Here is a 19,896-nt window from a genome sequence, read left to right as displayed (position 1 = left end):
GTGAGCCTTCAATTGGAAATTCATTGCTGATCAGACCATTGTTGAACAAACTTCTATTCAAATGCATCTTAAATTTTCAAAGTAATATAAATATGATTTCCGCAAACATACATCGATGACTCACAGTAGCTTCCCATCGGGGTGTCCTTGTCTTAACGTTAAGATATTACCTCGCACTCGTTTTATAAATAATTTCGTCGTCTGATAATTCTCCAACTTAAGACTAAAAAACAGAAAAATAAAATAATAGTTTAAAAAACTAAAAAAACGCCCTTTTGTAGCAAAATGAACTAAAAAGTGAAAAATAATCTTTGGATGATAGTAGTTGACCAATCACTTAATTTTAATGTAATACAAAAAAGCGTGGGGGGCTTCTTATCAGTTGTCTTTAATTTCTTCCATTTGTTGTCCAAGCAAAAATGTAAATAGACAGCACCCCACGCTTTTTTGTATTACATTAAAATTAAGTGATTGGTCAACTACTATCATCCAAAGATTATTTTTCACTTTTTAGTTCATTTTGCTACAAAAGCGCGTTTTTTTAGTTTTTTAAACTATATTTTATTTTTTGTTTCTTCATTCTCCGAAAATGAGTCTTACCAGTAAAACAGTTAAGATACTGGATCCAGTTCCGCCTCGTCAAAATGAAGCATTTCCCTTCATGTCAAGTATTACCAACGAATATCATCATATTATCAAGCCGTGGGGAGAGTTTCATTGTTGATGACGTCAGGAGCGTTACTTGATCATTTGCTATTATATATATATAAAGATTCCCGGTATTGATGCTATTTCAGTTAGGTATTCTATTTTCTCTCATCATCTATGTAATTTCACCTGCAAATCAATCAAATCATTATTGGCTTATCTTGTTCTTGTTCTTCAGCTCCATGATAGTCTTGATTTAAAGCACACTGCTCGACATTGGAAACGCAACACCAAGAAGGAGTGTTCAGAAATTTATGCAAATTTTAGAGTAGACGTACATCACTGAGTTATGTAAATGATGTGTGTAATGCTATATATGCGGTTCGTAAATGATAGACAATAGACTTGATAGATTCAGATTCATGGTTTATTTGACATAATTCAGAAATAGACGAACAATATCCCTTGAGGATATTAATATATACTGCACTGGAGCATGGCCTAATACAAGTGATCTAGTGGCGCGATATGACGAAACAACCGTCCGTAATATCGACCCAGGCATGTCTAATGAAGGATGGAACACCCTTTAAATTGAATCAAAAACTCACCCCAAATGTATGATGCATTTCAGGATCCCCATCACGGTTACCGAACGAGTTGTCATTCAGTTATACGTCATCGTTCACTAGCACAACACATCGGCTGATTCTTGTCCGGCATCGGTTAAGTCACCTCAGTTACGAAAAATTAAAGGACACAGCTACATGGTCTCCTGACCAGACGATAACTGCAAGAAAGAATGCCAATTAGGCGCCAAGCCTTGGCTTTAAATACAACAACATGGCAACCCAATGCAACCTCCACGATGTAAACACGAGTTGTAGAACGGGTCCGGAGTTGCAATGAGCAAAACTCCATCCCGATCTAAGAAACGACGCCAAACGCTCGCCAAGGAGAAACGGCGCCAAGTACACAAAAGAATAACTGAAGCATACCCCATTATTGAAGAAAAACATAAAACATATCCGAAAAACTGCCCATGTACCGGGAACGACAAAATAATCAACTGGCACAAGTTAGAACGACGAGCGTGCCCAGTAACATAACAAAAATGCTAAAAACAATACATTTCGACACACGTGGCCGATGAATAAAAATCCGGAATAAATGCATATTACACAAAACAAAATACATAAAACATTAACTAAAACAAACACAGACATGTCATTTACATTACAGAAACATATTCATATGCGTGCGTTCGATTTTAAAGGGCAATATGGCATAAAAACATCAATTCGAAGAGTGCCGTTACAGTGACGCCACGGATAAACAAGGGTAAAAGACAAAGTTCCCGGACAGTTATACAAGTAAATGGGGTATGAGAATAAAGAGCGAAATGTGCGGTTTACGAAAGCACCGCTAATTAATTAATAAAATAATGACAAAACCTTAGAAATCCATGGCGAAGTTGAACACGCCGACGAAACATCGAACAGACGACGTGTTGCCAAACCGTAGCAGAAAAACGCAAAGCGTGGGGCGAAGAGTATAAAGAAGGTGGAGTTGCAGGCCATGTGTCGCAATGGAGGTGAACCCTGGCGGGCAAAGTGACAAACGCCGTAAAACTGTAGAAGGAGACCACAAACGTTGTGCGGCAGCACGACAATGTGAAATGAGCAGCTCTCCGATGCACGTGAAGTAAGATGTAAGGGAAGGAACTCGCAGAATGGGCTATTCGTGTCGTTATTTCTGACTGGAGAATTATCAAAGAAATTTTGTTTCTGTCTTCGAGGATACGTGTAACACGAGAGAATGCCAGACCGACGTCAACGAAGGCACTTCCAGCAGATAGACGATTTTACGAGGGGTATAGTGATCGGACTGAGAAGGGGAGGTTGGTCCGTACGTTAAATCGCAGCTGATACCCACATGGATGCGAGCACGGTGCATCGGCTGTACCGAAGATGGTTGGAACAAGAAATGTGGCAAGATTGAGGGGTGCAGGGGCAACCAGAGTGACGTCAGATTCCATGGATCGACGCATCCACCGGCAAGCTGCAGCAGACCCACAAGTCACTTGTTCCTCGATTCTGTAGTAGGTGCAAGATACCCTGAATGTTCCCATGTCAACCAGAACCCTTTCCCGTCGTTTGACGCACGTGGTCTGCAATCACGGCGTCTGCTAAGAAGACTGCCATTGACCCCACAACATAGACAGCAACGTATGTATAGGGACATATATAAAACGTATGGTGCCGGACTAGAGCGACGTGGATGACAGAATGGCGAAATTTCGTGTTCTCAGATGAATCCCTCTTCTGTTTTTCCGGTGATAGTCGCCGCATATGTGTGTGGGGTCGACGTGGAGACAGATCTAATCCGGCAGTAACTTTGGAACGTCCCACCGCACGACAACGTGGCATAATGGTTTAGGGCGCAATTGCGTACAATTCCATATCACCTCTAGTTCGTATTCAGGGCACTATGACGGCCCAACGATACTTGGATAATGTGCTGCGGCCGGTGGCAATCCCTTACCTTCAAGGGTTACCTAATGCAATTTTTCAGCAGGATAACGCCCGACCACACAGTGCTTCGATCTACCAACATGCTCTCCAAAGCACACAGATGCTTTCCTGGCCACCATACTCTCCTGACCTGTCCCAAGTCGAACATGTGTGGGATGTTATTGGACACCGTTTGCAGACTCTGTCCCTGCCTCATTCAGAAGACGAACTGTGGCAAATGGTTGAAAGGGAATGGAAAGCCATTCCTCTGGACACCATCCGCTCCCTTATTGACTCTATGCCTAGACGTGTTTCTTCGTGTATCGCTCTCCGCGGTGGTCCTACATCCTACTGAGCCGACGCCGTTCTCGCTCTGTATTCCGCCTATCATTTTGAAATTAAGATCATTTATTATTTCTTGCAGTCTTTGTCTTTTTCCAAATTTCATCACTTTCTGACCACTCCTTCTTGGTATTGCATTTTCAATGTCAAGCAGTGTATTTCTTCAGAAGTTTATTTAATAGATAATTAAATTTTCGAGTTTTTTCATGCCCCTCCTCCCTCCCTCCCTCCCCTTAAAATTCAACTTTTCCCCTAGAAATGGAGTAGCAGAGAAAAACTAGTAAAAATATGTTTGAAAGCTTTATTGAAATATGTTTTGTTCCATACAAATGTGATCTGAAAATTTTATTGACTAAATTTCGGCATCATTAGTTGTATTAAATTGTTTTGAAAATTGTTTGAGCACCTTATTTAAATAAAAACGCAAACCAGGAGACCGCTTTTATAAGTCACTCTTGTCAATGTTATTCTTCTATCTACAAAAGTTGCACAACACTGAACACCTAACTTGTATTAAAGTTAAGTTTTTCAGTTTCAAATAATCTAGCTTCTTCACATTTCCTTGCGTAGCAACATATTTCTTGATTATGAAACACATTGGCGTTTTATATTTTTCTGTTGTACAAAAGAACGAATTTTGTGGTGTTTCTTACAATTAAATGTATTTGTAGATAAATATGTTTCATTCTTTTGAGGTTGGTATAACTTTTTTTTTTTTGGTTTATGCATTTTCTATACTTAAGAAATATCGATAAATTTTATATATGATTTTCGTTCTTGTTGTTATAGTTTCTCTCAGAAAATTGTCATAAACTGATTACCTTTGCGTATGCTTGTAAACACATCCAATAATATTTGGCGCAAGGATGCAATGTAAATTTTGTGTATCATTCAAAACTTAGGAATGCTTAGCTTGTTCTTCGTATCTCTTTAAATAGCAGTATATGTTGCGGACGAAAATTGACTATGATAAAATAACTTCTTTACTTACAGTCAATCTAGGTGAGGTTCTGTAGCATGTTAGAGCGTAAACCAACAAGCAGTTGCTGAGAAACTTTTTATGGAATAATAATAGCGAAGTAGAAAATATTACATCCTTTAGAAAATTTAACTCCTTATAGCGTACGTTTTAGAAATATTACTCAAAAAAATTTGACTCAACATTTCTTAAGTTTTTTTTTTTTAATCTGCTTATTCTTATCCATAGATGTATACTACGTAACTGGTGGAAGCCTTTCCGGTGATAAAAATGGTTTTGGTAGGTCACTTGAAAAGTTGACAAGCGAGGAGTGGATGTTAACGGTAGAGAAGAACATCAACTTTTATAGTAAGTAGCTTACAGGTTAAAACTAGTTTTATGGTGGTCCGGGATACATTTTGAAAAAATAATTTGCAAACGGTTTAGAATTTTGAAATTTTTTGCATTGACTTACCATCCATTTAATAAGCAAAAACGTAACATAAATATTTTTTTTTAAATTTTTTAGTTTTAATTTAATTTGCTTTGAAAAAATGGGATTGTTTAAAATCGCTATAACTCAAAATATTCTTGGTCAATTTTCAAATTTTTTTTTTCAAATAATTATGCACAATATTTAAGCTTCAATTTTTGTTCGTCGATTTAAAAATTATTTACTCAATAAAAAATAAAAAATAATTTAAGAAATATTTCGAAAAATTCGACGATACTTTTTTTAAAAAAATCATATTTTTTACAGTAAACGTTTTTCTCAAATTCGCCGAATAAAAATTAAAGTAAACTGTTTGAAAAAGATATACTCTAAATTTCATTGCTTTATTTTTACCAGTTCCAGACTTATAAGAGTTTGAATGCAAAAAATCGGGAAAAAATTGCATTATGGGGAAAAACGCGTTTAAAGTTTTAAAGTCGAATATAATTAGTTAAATTCATGCAGCAAAAATGATTATATCTTTCGTTTTAAGATATAAACAAGATTCTAACGTCCTTTCAAGCTGAAAAAAAATGGAGAATTTTTTTAACGATAAAAAAAAATTGCAAAATTTGACGATTTTTGTTTTACGGACCCCCTTAATTAAATGAGATGTGATTGGTAGTGAACTACTCACTCTTAGAGAGTTTTTTTATTAGAACATTGTTAACAAATTCTTTTAAGTTTGTTTCAATCAGTATGCGCTTGTGTACAGTCTGACCACCAATAATATGGAAAGGTAAGCATCCAGTTTACGGACGGGCATGGACGAATCTATTAGTTTTCAGGTATGCCAACTTCTGCAGATGTGTGTTAGCCTCTTAATTAAACAGAGCCACATTGATATTTACGAAGCATGAGCATAAAATTTGTACTTTTCCTCCTCATTCAGATAGACTCGTCTTAACTGGACGTTTGCCAATTCCATGCAATCCGTGGGCAGACAGAATGTTTTTTCCGTCATGCATTAATTATTAAATAATTGCTGGTGGTAGATTACCACCATATTATGGTGCTGGCTTGATTTGGTGCTAATAAAAGGAGTTATATGTTGTATACTTTTACTTAGTTTGGATTGCAAGCATAATTTACACTAACCACCTTATTAGTGAAAGGGAGGAAGGGAAGCTATGTTGATTCTAATCGTATTTTTGGTATCTATTGAAAATGCTACTTATTGTAATCAGAAATCTGTAATCAGCGTAAAGAAAACTACTTTTAATGTAATTTTGTCTTTTATTCTGCAATATAAAGTTTTCAAAAATTTCATATGCTATTACAACTTTAGACACTTATTTACATTCCTTTTTTTTAGTATTGTATTGTGACTGTTAAAAAAGATTAAAATGATTTTTCAAATTTTAACTGATTCTGTATCATGTTCTGCTTAGTTTGAAATCTTAATTGCATGAACTTCGTAATTTTGAATCTCTCTCTCTCCTTTTAGGAGAATTTAAGCAATACTTAGGGAGTTAGTACAAAAATTATGAGCCAATTGCACGAAAACGTTTATTAACGTCCCGGCTTAACTTGCCGGGATTTTTCGTCTTCTTATGAAACTGTAACTTCAAATGCTTTTATAAATGTCAAGGGAAAAATATTTTCGTTAGTTTCTCTTATGTTTGGAAATCAAGTTTAATCATACTTTAACATACTAGCAGCCATTTAGAGAATTGTATACTTTTAATAATAAGTTGTTACTGTCAAATCTTTTTGAAGCAACTATTGAAAGTTGTTTAAAATTTTATTTTTCTTAATGAACGTTATTGAGGTTGAAGTACCCAAAAGATCTGACAGCCAAAAAACAGTTCCTAAAGCTTTATCTTTTAAAACAAACACCTAAAGCATTAGCTACTTTCTCCAAGTAATTTAAAATGAGTTATTCTTTCTTTTTAAGAAAGAAAAACTCATTTTTGATTGCTTCAGAAAATTGTAATTTAAATATTTGTCTTCAGAAAGAAATACTCATTCTAATTTGTTATGGAAAAGAAGTAGTGATTTACGTATTTGTTTTCTAAGATGGCGGCTTTAGGAACTGTTCTTTTGGGTGCCAAATTTAAGGCACTTTAAATGCTATGATTGCAAAACTATTCATAAATGCCAACATTTATTCATATTACAAGTGATAAAAATTCCATACCGATGTGTTTTTATCATTTGTAGCTTTTTTTACATGGTTAACTCAACAGTCAATCTGTCAATTTGCAATTGATTACATATTTTTGATTGTGAAAGTTTTATTTTTCTTGTCACCTTCTAATCACTTTTCCTCATCTTTCAGGTCATGAGGTACGTGAGACTGAAGCTGTGGTGTTTCGCGAAGTGCTGGATTCAATGGCTCAAGTGGACAGGGTATTATCTCAAATGGGAGGTTCCCTCCTCCTTGTGGGACGAAGTGGGTGCGGTAGAAGACTGGCTGCCACTGTAGTAGCTCACGCTCACCAGCTACATGTTCTTACACCAAAGATAAATGTCGGATACGCCTACAAACAGTTCTGCAACGACCTGAAGACAGTGAGTTTGACACATTCATACTGCCGTGGGCATGTAAACGGAAGTATCTGCAGAAATGAGTTTACGAGATATTCGAAGAAACGCGTTTTGGATTCCATACTAACAATAGAGAAATGTTGGAATTCGACGGGTTTTTTTTCCAGCGGAAACCAAATAAGCAAGCCTAGACAATAAAGTAAACTAATAATAGATGACTAAAATGCAAAAAAGTGAAAAAAAAAATGGAAAGAATTCGTATTTATTGCCCTTAACCTGTCCACGACAGCATAGCCTCCTCCTAGATTTAGTCTGGAAGTCGTATGAAGATAGCAAGTTTTCGAAACTAATTTTTATCAACCGTGTCTAGAACTTATTTGAATCTAAGGAAAGGAATATGTTCCTGGTTTAAGAAACTATTGATATATCAGCGATTAAAACTGACGTCATGTCTTAGCATTTTCAGGCATTTGTGTTGCTAAAACTTCAAAATATTTCATCCATGTTTGTTTAATTCAGGGCTGTGGAGTCGGAGTCGGAGTCGGAGTCGAAGAGTCGGAGTCGGACTAATTTTGGGGTAAAGGAGTCGGAGTCGGAGTCGTTAGAAAACATGTCGACTCCGACTCCGACTCCGGGCTTCTTTTTGTCTTTCATTTTTACTGACTCTCATTGCATTTTTTAAAAACTGACTACTAGCAATTGGTTTGATTACATGTATAAAAAGTTACTAATGAAAAAAAATAACTGCTACAATGGTAATCAGCTAGCTTGAGTGCTTATCGAACTTTCTGTAGCCGTCCCCTAGTTTGCTTGCTTTTTAACTTAACTAATATATAGCAACTGTCAGCAAACAGTTTTATCGCCTAACATTTTCAAGTAATCAATTTCAAATAAAAATAAAAATATAGTGTTTTGTTCGATCTCAGTTATAAAATAGTAAAAGGGACGTAACAATATAGTAAGTCGGGGTCCGTACCTCAGGTGGAAACTTTTGAGAGTGATCGACAAATTCAAATAAGTTCTTGCGCGAAAACACGAATACAAAAGATCCGATGAAATAATCTAATGTTTTCTTTCTTTATTAAGACTATTTCTATAAGTCTGGTTCTCACTAACAAATTTGGAGCAAAGTAAGTATAAATGATTTCTTGATTACAATACTAAATAATTGCAGTTAATCTTAAAATCTTCACATTAAGGTTAATTCTAAAGCAGCCAATAAAATTGAAATTAAAAATTTAGCGAAGAAGAAATATAGGTATAGTAAAAACTATTCGTATAAATCTGTATACCGCCGCATTTTGTGTAAAATTTGCTCCTGACGTATATGTGCCCTATTTTCGTTGAAATTTTATTGATGAAATATAATTTAAAATATAATCGGGAGAATTTTCAGAATTGAAGTATTTATACCTTTTATAAACCCTGAAATTAACTTTAGGTGTCACCTACCACATGGATGTCACCCGGGGCAAACTACACCCTCTCAAGAACTTGGACTTAGAAAAAAAAAAGCTTTTTTTTTTCTCAAATTACAGCTTTCAAAAATTGAAAACACACGATTTGATCAATATCTATTTGTTAAATATTAAAGGGGGCAAGGTAATCCTTTTCAATTTTTTTAAAGGAATTTTTAAGTCATTTCATTTTTAAACTCGTAACTGTTGGAAAATTGGATTTTTAAATTGAATTTCTAACGTTGTATGCATCTTGGGTTTACAAAAAAAATGCGAAATTTTCATAAAAAGGAATTAATATTTTAATCTCTGTTTAAAGGTTTCCCCCCTCTCCTGAAGGGAGAGAGGGAATTGAAAAATACAATTTAAAAAATCCGGAGTCGGAGTCGGAGTTGGAGTCGGAGTCGGGCGTTTCAAAATCCAGGAGTCGGAGTCGGGGTCGGAGTCGGCCATTTTCCTTCCGACTCCGCAGCCCTGGTTTAATTGGCCAAACTAGGAACAAATTCCCTAAATGTGGTTTCACTGTGAAGACATAAAGTGGATGAATTTTGTTTTATTTTGAAATTTAAAAGAAAATGCAATAAAAGCTAGATATTTTTTCATCTTGTATTTTCTTGAAGGCTCTCTGGGGTCTAAAAACATGCGTTTGTGGCTCTGAAACAGAAATATTAAACGGGGACATTTTTTTCTGTCAGATATTTAAAATAATTAAATTAATAATTAATAATAAAACGAAATTACGCTCATAAAAATAGTAATTTCTTTTTGTCATTATTATTTATTCATTTATTTTACCTAGGCTATGCAAATGAGTGGGATCGAAGGTCGGGATGTTCTTTTCTTGTTAGAAGATCATCAGATTTTGGAGGATCGATTCCTTGAAATGGTAGACAGCTTACTTTCATCTGGTGAGGTGCCTGGACTCTATACGCCCCAAGAATTGGAGCCATTGGTCGCTCCCCTCAAGGATGCAGCTGCTCAAGAGGGATTCCGAGGATCTATGACAAACTATTTTGCACAATGTAAGGCCTTTCTTATTTATGTAAATTTCTGTTTGTGATTAATAAAAATGAGAAATGTCATACAGTAAAATCCCGTTACAACGACTACCAATACAACGAAATATCCGTGTCAACAGAAAATATTCCAATCCCGAATTAATTTTCTAAACATTGCTTGAGTTCTATTACAACGAAACTCCCGTTACAACGAACAAAATATGTGGGCTTTTGAAATTCGTTGTAAAGGGATTTTACTGTATTATATTATTTTCTTGCAAATTTCAAAGTAGTTTCCGATTTATTTATCTTGCCACATTCTTACCCCTCTCTCTCTCTCTCTAGCTTTGTAAAATTTAATAGGACTCGACCGATGCATCGGCCTGGCCGATGCATCGGCGCCGATGGTTCAACAATTTAGCCATCGGCATCGGCATCGGCGGCCGATGCTAACTTGCAAGAAACATCGGCCCATCGGCCTTTAAAAACATTGAAAAGCCGATGGAATTGGCCGATGTTTTTGAAAAAGAAAGGACCTTTGCTGTTTTATTTTTTAGTACAAAGTAAAGGGAGTTATTGTTATTATATAAAATTGTTTACTTAAATTTCAGTATGAATTTCTATTTTAGTCACCCCTAAAAGAGTTTTTAATACTGCATTCAGGTACCAAACAAGTTAATTATTGCGTTGTTTCTTGCAGCTGGATGTACGTATGCATCTCTCCTAAGTCATAACTCAAAAATGGTAAGCTGTAGAAGGATAAATTTTCGCATGTGGGGTGTGCGTACGTTCCAGTTGTGCACTTCCCTTTTTGTTTTCGCTCGGGTGTTCTAAAAAGCCTGTTTACTCATTTTTTGTGGCTATTTATTACTTATTTCAATGCAAAACTAATATAGCATCTCAGACCATGGAAACAAATATGAGATGGCGAAACCGGTTTTTGTGTCATTTTATTAGAGTTCCTTTGAACCGACGGCAATTTGTAATTTTTCGGTATTTGTTATATGAATCACAGTTATGCAGTCTTTTCTGTATCGCTTCGGCGGAGTTACAAGTTTGGGGCCCTATTTCTCTATCACAGAAGTTGTAAAACATTTATCATAAGCATTTTTGTAACTCCTACGGTGCCCCTATGGTTATGGGGCCTCTCGCGCAATTGCAACATTTGCTATATTTTAATTCCGCCACTGCACGTCAAAACAAACTCGGGTGCAAGTTTTGAAAGGGTTTTTCTGCTGAATGTTTATGATTATTATGAACTCTATTTTTTACGACTATTTTTTGAATTTCCGAGAACATTTGCGTGCCCCTCCTTCCACTCCCTATATTTCTGAAATTAAACTCTAGTTGTACTTCTGAGTTGTTTAAAACTAACACCGTTCATAAAATTAAAGATTTTTTTTTTTCAAACTTTATCTATTGTTTAGAAAGAATTTAGAGCATTAATGTAAGAAATTGATTAAAGACGTTTTCAATGGTGACATAATTCGGAAATCAAAGGGACTTCTGAATTTTTTCTTCGGAAGTGCTGAAGTAGATTCAGAAACTCTTCCGAGGCGTTGGGGGTAGCGGTTCTGTACTAAAAAAATGAGGCCGAGGTTGGGGCCGAAGTGTGAGTTACTCCAAAATCAGAGGGTGATCCCCTAACCCTACCTCGTCGTTTCAAGCATTTTTTTAAATATTTAGCGATTATTTATTTTGGTCAAGAAGTGTCATTTTGCGTATTTCTCATACTTGTTTCACTTATATTTCGTAATGCGCCGTCTTTTTTGCATCATTAATAGCAATCGATTTTTTTCTGTTGTAACTATTTTTATGTATTTATATAAAATCAATGAATAAGTTATTTTAGTTTTTTTATTAAAAGTTTCAAGGATTTTCTATTATGCAATTTTTTTACATTTCAGAAAATTATTGTTAAATTGAACAAATTAATTTGAACTTGTTTGTAAAGCTTCATAAAAGATTAAACAATCCAACTGCTCAATATTGTGCAAACATCAGATCACGTAGTATATGTATTCAGTTATTAACTTGGTGTAAATATTGATTTTTTTTTATTGTAGTTGCATTTTAAGAATCTCGCTCTTTTCATGGCTACTTCTTTTTCCAGCAAAATTTATGTCGCTGTTATAGGTTTTTTTGAAAAATGCAAACTTTTCTATTCATAAATTTTAAATAAGTATAAAAATATTCCTTTTTCATAGTTTTATTCTTAATTTTTTTGAATGATTAAACAACATAATTTAATGTTTTTTACTTATGTTTAATGTACCTAAATCCATACATTATTACAATATTACTGAAATCTTAGCTATATGTTCAATTTAAAAAAAAGACAAATCAATTGGTTATTAAACAGCCTCATTTTTTTTGCTGTTGTTCTTTCTTTTTAATCACAGCAGTCAAAAAAGGAGAAGCACAACTACACCCTATACAGATTGTACGTAGTACGATCCAAAAGTTCGAGGACCAGCTGTATAAAACCTTACCCAGAATAGTTCACATTACCGAAGCACATCCACCTTCAAAAGGTCGTCTTGTGACTGTGTACTTCTGCCAGTGTTCATATAACTTTTGGAAACACTCCTGGAAACATTTTTCGCTACCTTCTATGATGCATCTTTATCTTCTCCTCACGGAAGAAAGCGGCGCGCATTTTTTTTTTGCTGGGAACAGGTAAAAATCATACGGAGCTAAGTCCGACGAAACGTTATGTTATTTGTTTGTCATATCAGAGTATTGACCAATCGAAACGTGCATCCTCAACATGAAAGTCGCCTTCTTCCCCACGATGAAGTTAAAAGCAGCAGCGCAAGAGGCCTTACAGGAGGTTACGAAAAATGTCTTCCAGGAGTGCTTCTAAAAGCTATACGAACGTTGGCAGAAGTGCATAGTCGTTCAAGGTGACTATTTTGTAGATAGATGTGCTTCAGCAATGTGAACTATTCAGGGTAAGGTTTTATAGAATTTGTCCTCGAACTTTTAGATCATACTACCTACATACGTATGAGTTTTCAACTTACTATTTCATAACGTTTTTGAGGGACGCAAGTTTACGCGCATGAAGACATCACTAGAGTATATGTATAAATATGGTGATCGTATAATAGAAATTTAAGTCGAAATCTAATTTTTTTTTGTGTTTACAATTCCTTATTCGTAAAAAGGAAGTAAAGTGAAATGAATCAATGATACTTTAAATCCCTGACAATCTCATCAATTTATTTGTTTGATTTTTTTTTCTTTTTTTTTTTTGCCATCGGCCAACGGCATCGGCCATCGGCCATCGGCAATCGGCCATTTGGAGGAAAACAATCGGCCATCGGCCATCGGCCATCTTTGAACAATCGGCCAACAATCGGCATCGGCCCATCGGCCAAAAATTGCCATCGGTCGAGCCCTAAAATTTATATTACTCACTACATATAAGAAAAAAATCTTAGAAATACATTATGTATTTTAACCAGTTTAAAATTTAAAACTCCTTAACATAAAATAGTATTTACTTTTTTCGTTGTACCTCCAATGTCGAAAGTTCGTCAAATCATGTCTTGTAGATCTGCTTTTAAGTCTTCTGCTGTTGAGTTTTATATTCTAGATTCTTCCTTTTTTTTTTGCGTTCATTTATGACAAAGACAAAATTATCTTCATCTAGGTGTTAGACGTCGCTTGCACGTTACCCTAGTAATGGATTTTACACATCCGCAGTTCCAGTTTCGGTGTCAAAGCAATCCTGCACTCTACAAGGCGTGTTCCATTCTTTGGTTGGATGATTGGAGCGAGGAGAGCATGTTGCAGGCAAGTATTTAATGACCATTTGCACAACGTTTTGTTTCGTTTTGTTGTAGTGCTTAGATTGGTAATACTGTTAACTTCAATATATATTCATAAACATTCATAAGAAGAATTTAGGTACTGTCGTACATTTCATTACAAGTTTTAGTTATTCCATTCTAGAAATAATTTTGTGATTTATTCTTTTTTTATCTCATAATTTCGTTTTAACGAAATCATTGTGTAAAAAATATGTTTAATTTTTTTCACATCGTGAGAGCCATTAACCTGTTTCAAGTTTGTAAGCGACTTTGACTAGACAATTTATGTACTTTGTTTGAGAAATTGAGATGCATAAAATTATTTGTAATCAGTTTAGTGGTTTATCGGAAGTTTTGAAAGTCATTCACTGCTTTATATAAAATATTATGCCATTAAATTGCGTTAAACAAGCATATAATTAGATTATTTGTATTAATAATACATTTTCAAAAATCGGATTTAATTTCGAAAATGGTTAAATATCAAAAACATTTCAAAAGTATTTAATTTTGCGTTCAATCTGGTTCTTCGTGTAACTCAATTGTTTATTAGATTCCGAGACTGCTCATATCAGGCAAAGAAGAAAAGTATGTGGACACAGATCAAGATGGATTCTATGAAAACTTTTATCGGATTCACAGGAAAAGTGGAAAGAATTCAAGATCACCCAGGAAATATATTGCATTCATTCAAAATTATAGGGACATATTTTCTAGGAAGTGTGCCGAAATTGAAACTCGGAAAACCCATTTACAGGTAAATTTTCAATTATCTTTATCTCATTATTCTTTTAGTATTAGTTTTTTTTTTTCTTTCATTGGCGATAACCCTTTACCTTAATTTTACTAAGTTTAGTACAATATTTGATGAATTTATGACAAAAGTTTTCTTTTTATCAGTAATATTTGGCTCGCAGGGAACTCACTGCTTTAATTATTTTATGCTAGTAAAAGACATCACCTGTTTGTCAATACTATTGAAAGAGAAAATTCAAATTTTTATTTATTTCTAATATTTTAGTTTTCAAATTGTTTAGAAACGACCAAGAATTTTGTCGAATCAATAATTGAAACATGGAACTAAAATAGCTTTGGGAACATCTTTCCAATAAAATTCGTTCTGTTCATATCTGGTAATTCCTTCATAATTTATTAGGAACAAAAAGAAGACAGACAAACATATATATTATTCCAACTCATAAGCATACACTTTTGTGGTATCAGCGTTCTAAACACCCTTTTCATTCACGTACATGGATAATAAGCAAGCCCTGCTCCTGGGATACGCGACCTAGGGCGCTAGATTTTAGGGGCGTCAAATGTCGAAGTTGAAACTTTTTTTTTTAAAGTATGAATATCTGTTTCATCGCCATAAGATGCACTGCTTCAATGCTTAAAATAATAATAACAATAATAATAATAATAATAATTTAGAGAGTGTACCAGTCCTTGGACATGCAAAGCATAGTTCGGAATTTAACTAGAAATTCAATTTAATTTTAGAGGCGGCAAATTGCTTGATCTAAAAGTCTTTTGAAAATATTAATGTCTGTTACAGTGGCAAAAGAGGCACTACTTTAATGTTAAAAAAGATAACTTAAAGTGTGTACCAGTGCCTGGATATGCAAAACCCAGTTTGGAATTTAACTCGAAACTCACTTTAATTTTAAACACTATGCCATTATTTATATTTTATTAATATATTATTATTATTATTATTCAATGAGGAGGGGGGCGGCACTTGTCAATATCACCTAGGGCGGTAGAATTGCTAGAGCCGGCCCTGATAAAAAATGCATTTTAAGTCCCGTTTGCAATAAACTTCCCTTAATTTTTCTATGAAAAACTGGTTTCGTGCAAATTTTCGAATTTCGAATTTTGACGGATTCGAACGTTTTGAGGTGTGCTGAGTCCATTTCGACTATTTTTGGAAAATGTCTGTGTGTGTGTGTGTGTGTGTGTGTATGTGTGTGTGTATGTGTGTATGTGTGTGTGTGTGTGTGTGTGTCACGTCTGTGTGTGACCAGTTTTTTGTGGCCGCTCTACAGCAAAAACTACCGCATGAAATTGAACGAAATTTGGTACACATATGTGCCCCTATGTGAACTTGTGCCCATTGGTTTTTGGCGCGAATTCCTCCAAGGGGGGTAGAGCAGTGGGACGTTTTTTGAGTTACGCGTGCTTGCTATTCCTCAGGAAGTAACTGGCGGAATCAAACAAAATTTGGTCCATATGTTGCCATTAACAGGAACAGGTGCTGATTCAATTTTGGTGTCAATAACTCAAACGGGGGTTGAGCTATAGAACGTTTTCTGTCGTCAATTGTGACTGCTGTATCTCAAGAAATAATGAACGGAACGAAAGAAACATCTATCGGCAAGTAGCCTTTAGTGGGTATAAGAGCTGATTTTATTTTGGTGTCAACAGCTAAAAAGGGGGTAGCGCAATCGCCCGTTCTTCTTTTCCATTGTGAGTGACCTATCTCAAGAAGTAATGCTACGTTCTGGTTGAAATTTGGAATATATGTGAATCCATACGTAAACACTCGACGTTAAATTCCGGTTATCACAAATTTGCCATTTCAACAGCGCTTGCTCACGGACTTTGCTTTTTGGGCTTTCTGTTTTAAGGTTTCGTGTTGCTTGTTTATATTTAGGTTGCGCTAGAGTCCCAACAAATTAATGAATGCGATTAGAGTATTTTCTCAGCGATTTCTTGATACATTATATGAAACTACGGATATGAATAACTGATAATCTTTATAAAGAAAAGAGAAAAATTACACTTCAATATTTATTGGTTTGGAAATATTTATTTAACGTAAACGTAAAACACATTATGTATTTCAAAAATGATCGGAATATTACAAATATCCGTCTTTTGCGGATATTTTACGTTAGGCGTAAACAGCTTAGTATTATACATTTGTATTTAGGTTGAGGGTTCCGCTTTGTATTGGAAGTGATGCTGCAGATCGAGTACGCTCTTCTGAGGTTAAAAATTTGGCCCTGAAAAGGGCCTTTGTTTGATAGAAAAATCAGGCTCCGAATCCATTAATAATTAAGACGCAAAACTCAATCTTTACCGAGGCGTAAAAACTAAATCAAAGACAGCTTTGTAATTTCTAATTTTTATCTGTTCTTTTCTCATATTAACAAATTTAAATGTTTTTCATTAGTTTGAGCAAGAGTTTCGAAATCAGCAAAGTCCGCGCACAAGCGCAGTTGAAATGGCAAATTTGTGATAACCGGAATTTAACGTCGAGTTACGTAAACAGGCTTTGGTTCAATTTTGACTCCAATCGCTCCAAGAGGTGTTGATTTTTTTTTTTTTTTTTGCGAATAAAAATAGCTTTATATTAATGCAACAATAAGCGTATTTCTCGTGATTTTAATTGTATGGAAATGATTGGAAATATTATCCATAGACTAATAATAAGAGTAGACCGAGCTTTCTCATTCTTGCTGATGAAGAAAATTGGTTCATAGATGTATCATGTGACTAGTGGAAGGGCTTGGCGAAGACTTTGGCAGCATGGTTGCTAGATGGCAGCATTATCTATAGTTTGGCACTCGACATGTATTTTAAGACGTATTGTGTTTTCATTAAAAAAAACTTCCAGGTGCAGAGATTGAACTGTTTTTCTTTTAGTTATGCATTATTTTGACATTAGTAATAGTTTTTGATCAGTTTTCGGTAACTTTTATTTCATTTGGAGCTGTCAGCGTTGGCGTGAACGAAATGGCGTAAACGTTTTGCGTTAACGCAAAAATGTACTAATCGGTATCTTAAATTGAAACTGTAGGTAAAAATCTTACTGTTTGCTGATTCTTCTTGGTCGCTTGCATCTTTTATTGCTTAGAGAGTTATTGAAATTGACTAAAGAAAATGCACAATACTATCTAAACGAAAAACTCACTATATTAACAAAATATTTACAACTTAGAATAACAAATTTACAAATCGGACTCCATAAAAGATCATTCTTCCGTGTTCCATCAATTCTATTTATTTTATTTCGCGCTGGCGTTGATCGTCTGCTACGATTAACGCCCGCTGTTGCTAGGATATCCACCAGTCACATGGTTTGGTTTATGAGCAGCAAAAGGGTTGCCATAGCTCGGTCTACTCTTATTATTAGTCTATGATATTATCTCAATGATTTAAAATGTTTAACTGTTGCCATCTTATGTTTGTTAACAAATAAAATATTTGTAATTAATTCAAGCAAGGCTTTTAAAATAACTTTCAATTTTCGCTCTTTGCTTTGCTTTTACAATAATTGGGATGGTCGTCAAGTTTTTGCATGTGTAATTTTGTTTTTGTTGGGAATATTGCTTTCTCGTCAAGCATGGGGAGGGATCAGAAAAAGGAAAAATATACTGGAAAGTTTCGTGATGGCCACAACATACTAGTTTAAATTGAGTTTTATGAACACAATCACTCTTTTGCCTACACGATGATATTTATTTTTCAGGCTGGTGTTTCAAAACTTGAAGAAGCTCGTTCCTTAGTTGATCGACTGAACTCGGAGGCCCAAGAGCAAAGTGCTTTGCTTGCTGAAAAGCAAGCAGAGGCCGATGAGGCCTTGCGCCTTATCACTACCAGTATGTCGGTATGAAACGTTTACATTCATTCCTTAATTATTTGTAACTAAATACGATTTTTTTTTCTTTTGCGAAGGTCTTGGAGAGGAGAATAAAGCACTTTAAATTGCAGAAATCACTAATGGAATCAGACTGTCCAATCATCATCATACCATTTTTTTTTTTTTTTTGAAGTGCTTGGGAAAATTTTTCTTGTTTGTTAGTTATAGCTCTTGAAGAACAAAAAAACTGAAAATATATTTAGAAAAACAATCCAAAGCCTAGTGTGTACCAAGCTCGCCGCACCCAGCCGTGCGGGGGGCCCGCTACGCGGACCCCCCGGGCGGTGGAACCTAAGGCCTACGGCTAAGAGGTGGGGTGTGTGCGGAGAAAAGTGTGTACCAAGCAAACTTGTAACGAAAAGTAGAGTAAACAAAATTGAACAATTTAACTGTCTTTCTTTCTGAAACTTATAGGCTATGGTTCCCAAGGTTACCTACTACTTTTTTTCTTTGTACTTTTGTATTAGCATGTAATTTTAAATTTCATTGAAATAGCGATTTGCATCCCTATGCAGCACAAAATAAGTATGATCTTTTTTTATTTGTTTTAAGTCTGTTCTTTAGCGTGGTGCGATATAGATGTCTTAGATGGTCTCTTAATTACTTTGTTTTAGAACACAGGAGATCAGAAAATTGAACTGGAAAAGCTGAAGACTAAAATTGAAGAAGAAAATATCAAACTCTCCAAACGTAAGAAAGACATTGATCTAGAATTAAAAGAAATCGAACCCATCGTTCAAGAAGGTAATTTTATTACTAACTAAAGTTAATGTAATGTATTTTTTTAATCAATTTTATCAATTATGCTGCATGAATTCTACTTTTGTTTAAAAAAGTACAGTGAAACCTCCCTTAACGGACACTCCCGAATAACGGACACCTCTAATTAACGGACATTTTTGAAAGTCCCAGTCCCTCAATATAGGCCATTCCATATAATTCACTCTGAATAACGGACACTCCGAATAACGGACAGTTATTTCACAAAGAATTTCCCTTGCGATCATAGCACTTCCGTTTTTTTTTTCTTTTCACAGAATATCTTAGTAACTGCTTGCCTTACAAAGCTTTTCATCCTTTACAACTGATATTCCCTCCCCCCCCCCCCCCCGTCATTTTCTTATCACTGTTTCTTGGAATTAAAAGGGTGGTGATGGACAGAGGCAGCGATTGGGGCTTAAAAGTTGGGGACAGAAAAAAAAAACTAAAAGGCATTTTGCGGGCAGGAAAAAATGAGAAAGAAAATAAAAGTCATAATTTTGTAACGGCTGGTTTTGAGAGTATTGAAGCAGATAAGTGAAAACTGATGTCAGTCTAACAATTAACGTACGTTTTTCTTAAGATTTTAATGAATTTTGTACACAATAACTATTCAAAAGTTAAAATAAAAAAGAGGAAACTGGGCGCTTTTTCTAACTGGGGCTCTCAGGAAATGCAATTGAGCAGATCGGCGCCGGTAGTAGTCAGCTTTATGGCGCCGTGGTTTCGTTGGGTTGTTTAATTTTTAGACATGAAAAAGATTTGCCCATAT

The 19,896-nt window shown here is 35.1% G+C and overlaps 1 protein-coding gene across 1 annotated transcript in view; it reads left to right on the top strand.

Moving 5' to 3' along the window:
• Positions 1–19,896, top strand: part of LOC129235279 (cytoplasmic dynein 2 heavy chain 1-like) — a 288,399-nt gene that overhangs the window by 176,075 nt on the left and 92,428 nt on the right. Inside the window, 7 exon segments of the mRNA XM_054868999.1 lie at positions 4,711–4,830; positions 7,236–7,468; positions 9,701–9,923; positions 13,558–13,700; positions 14,271–14,474; positions 18,195–18,332; positions 18,980–19,109. Coding sequence (XP_054724974.1) covers positions 4,711–4,830; positions 7,236–7,468; positions 9,701–9,923; positions 13,558–13,700; positions 14,271–14,474; positions 18,195–18,332; positions 18,980–19,109 — 1,191 coding nt within the window.

The sequence above is a fragment of the Uloborus diversus genome, chromosome 2 (assembly GCF_026930045.1).
Source record: "Uloborus diversus isolate 005 chromosome 2, Udiv.v.3.1, whole genome shotgun sequence".
In the NCBI taxonomy this organism is placed as follows: Eukaryota; Metazoa; Arthropoda; class Arachnida; order Araneae; family Uloboridae; genus Uloborus; species Uloborus diversus.
This window is presented reverse-complemented; position numbering and strand designations above follow the sequence as displayed.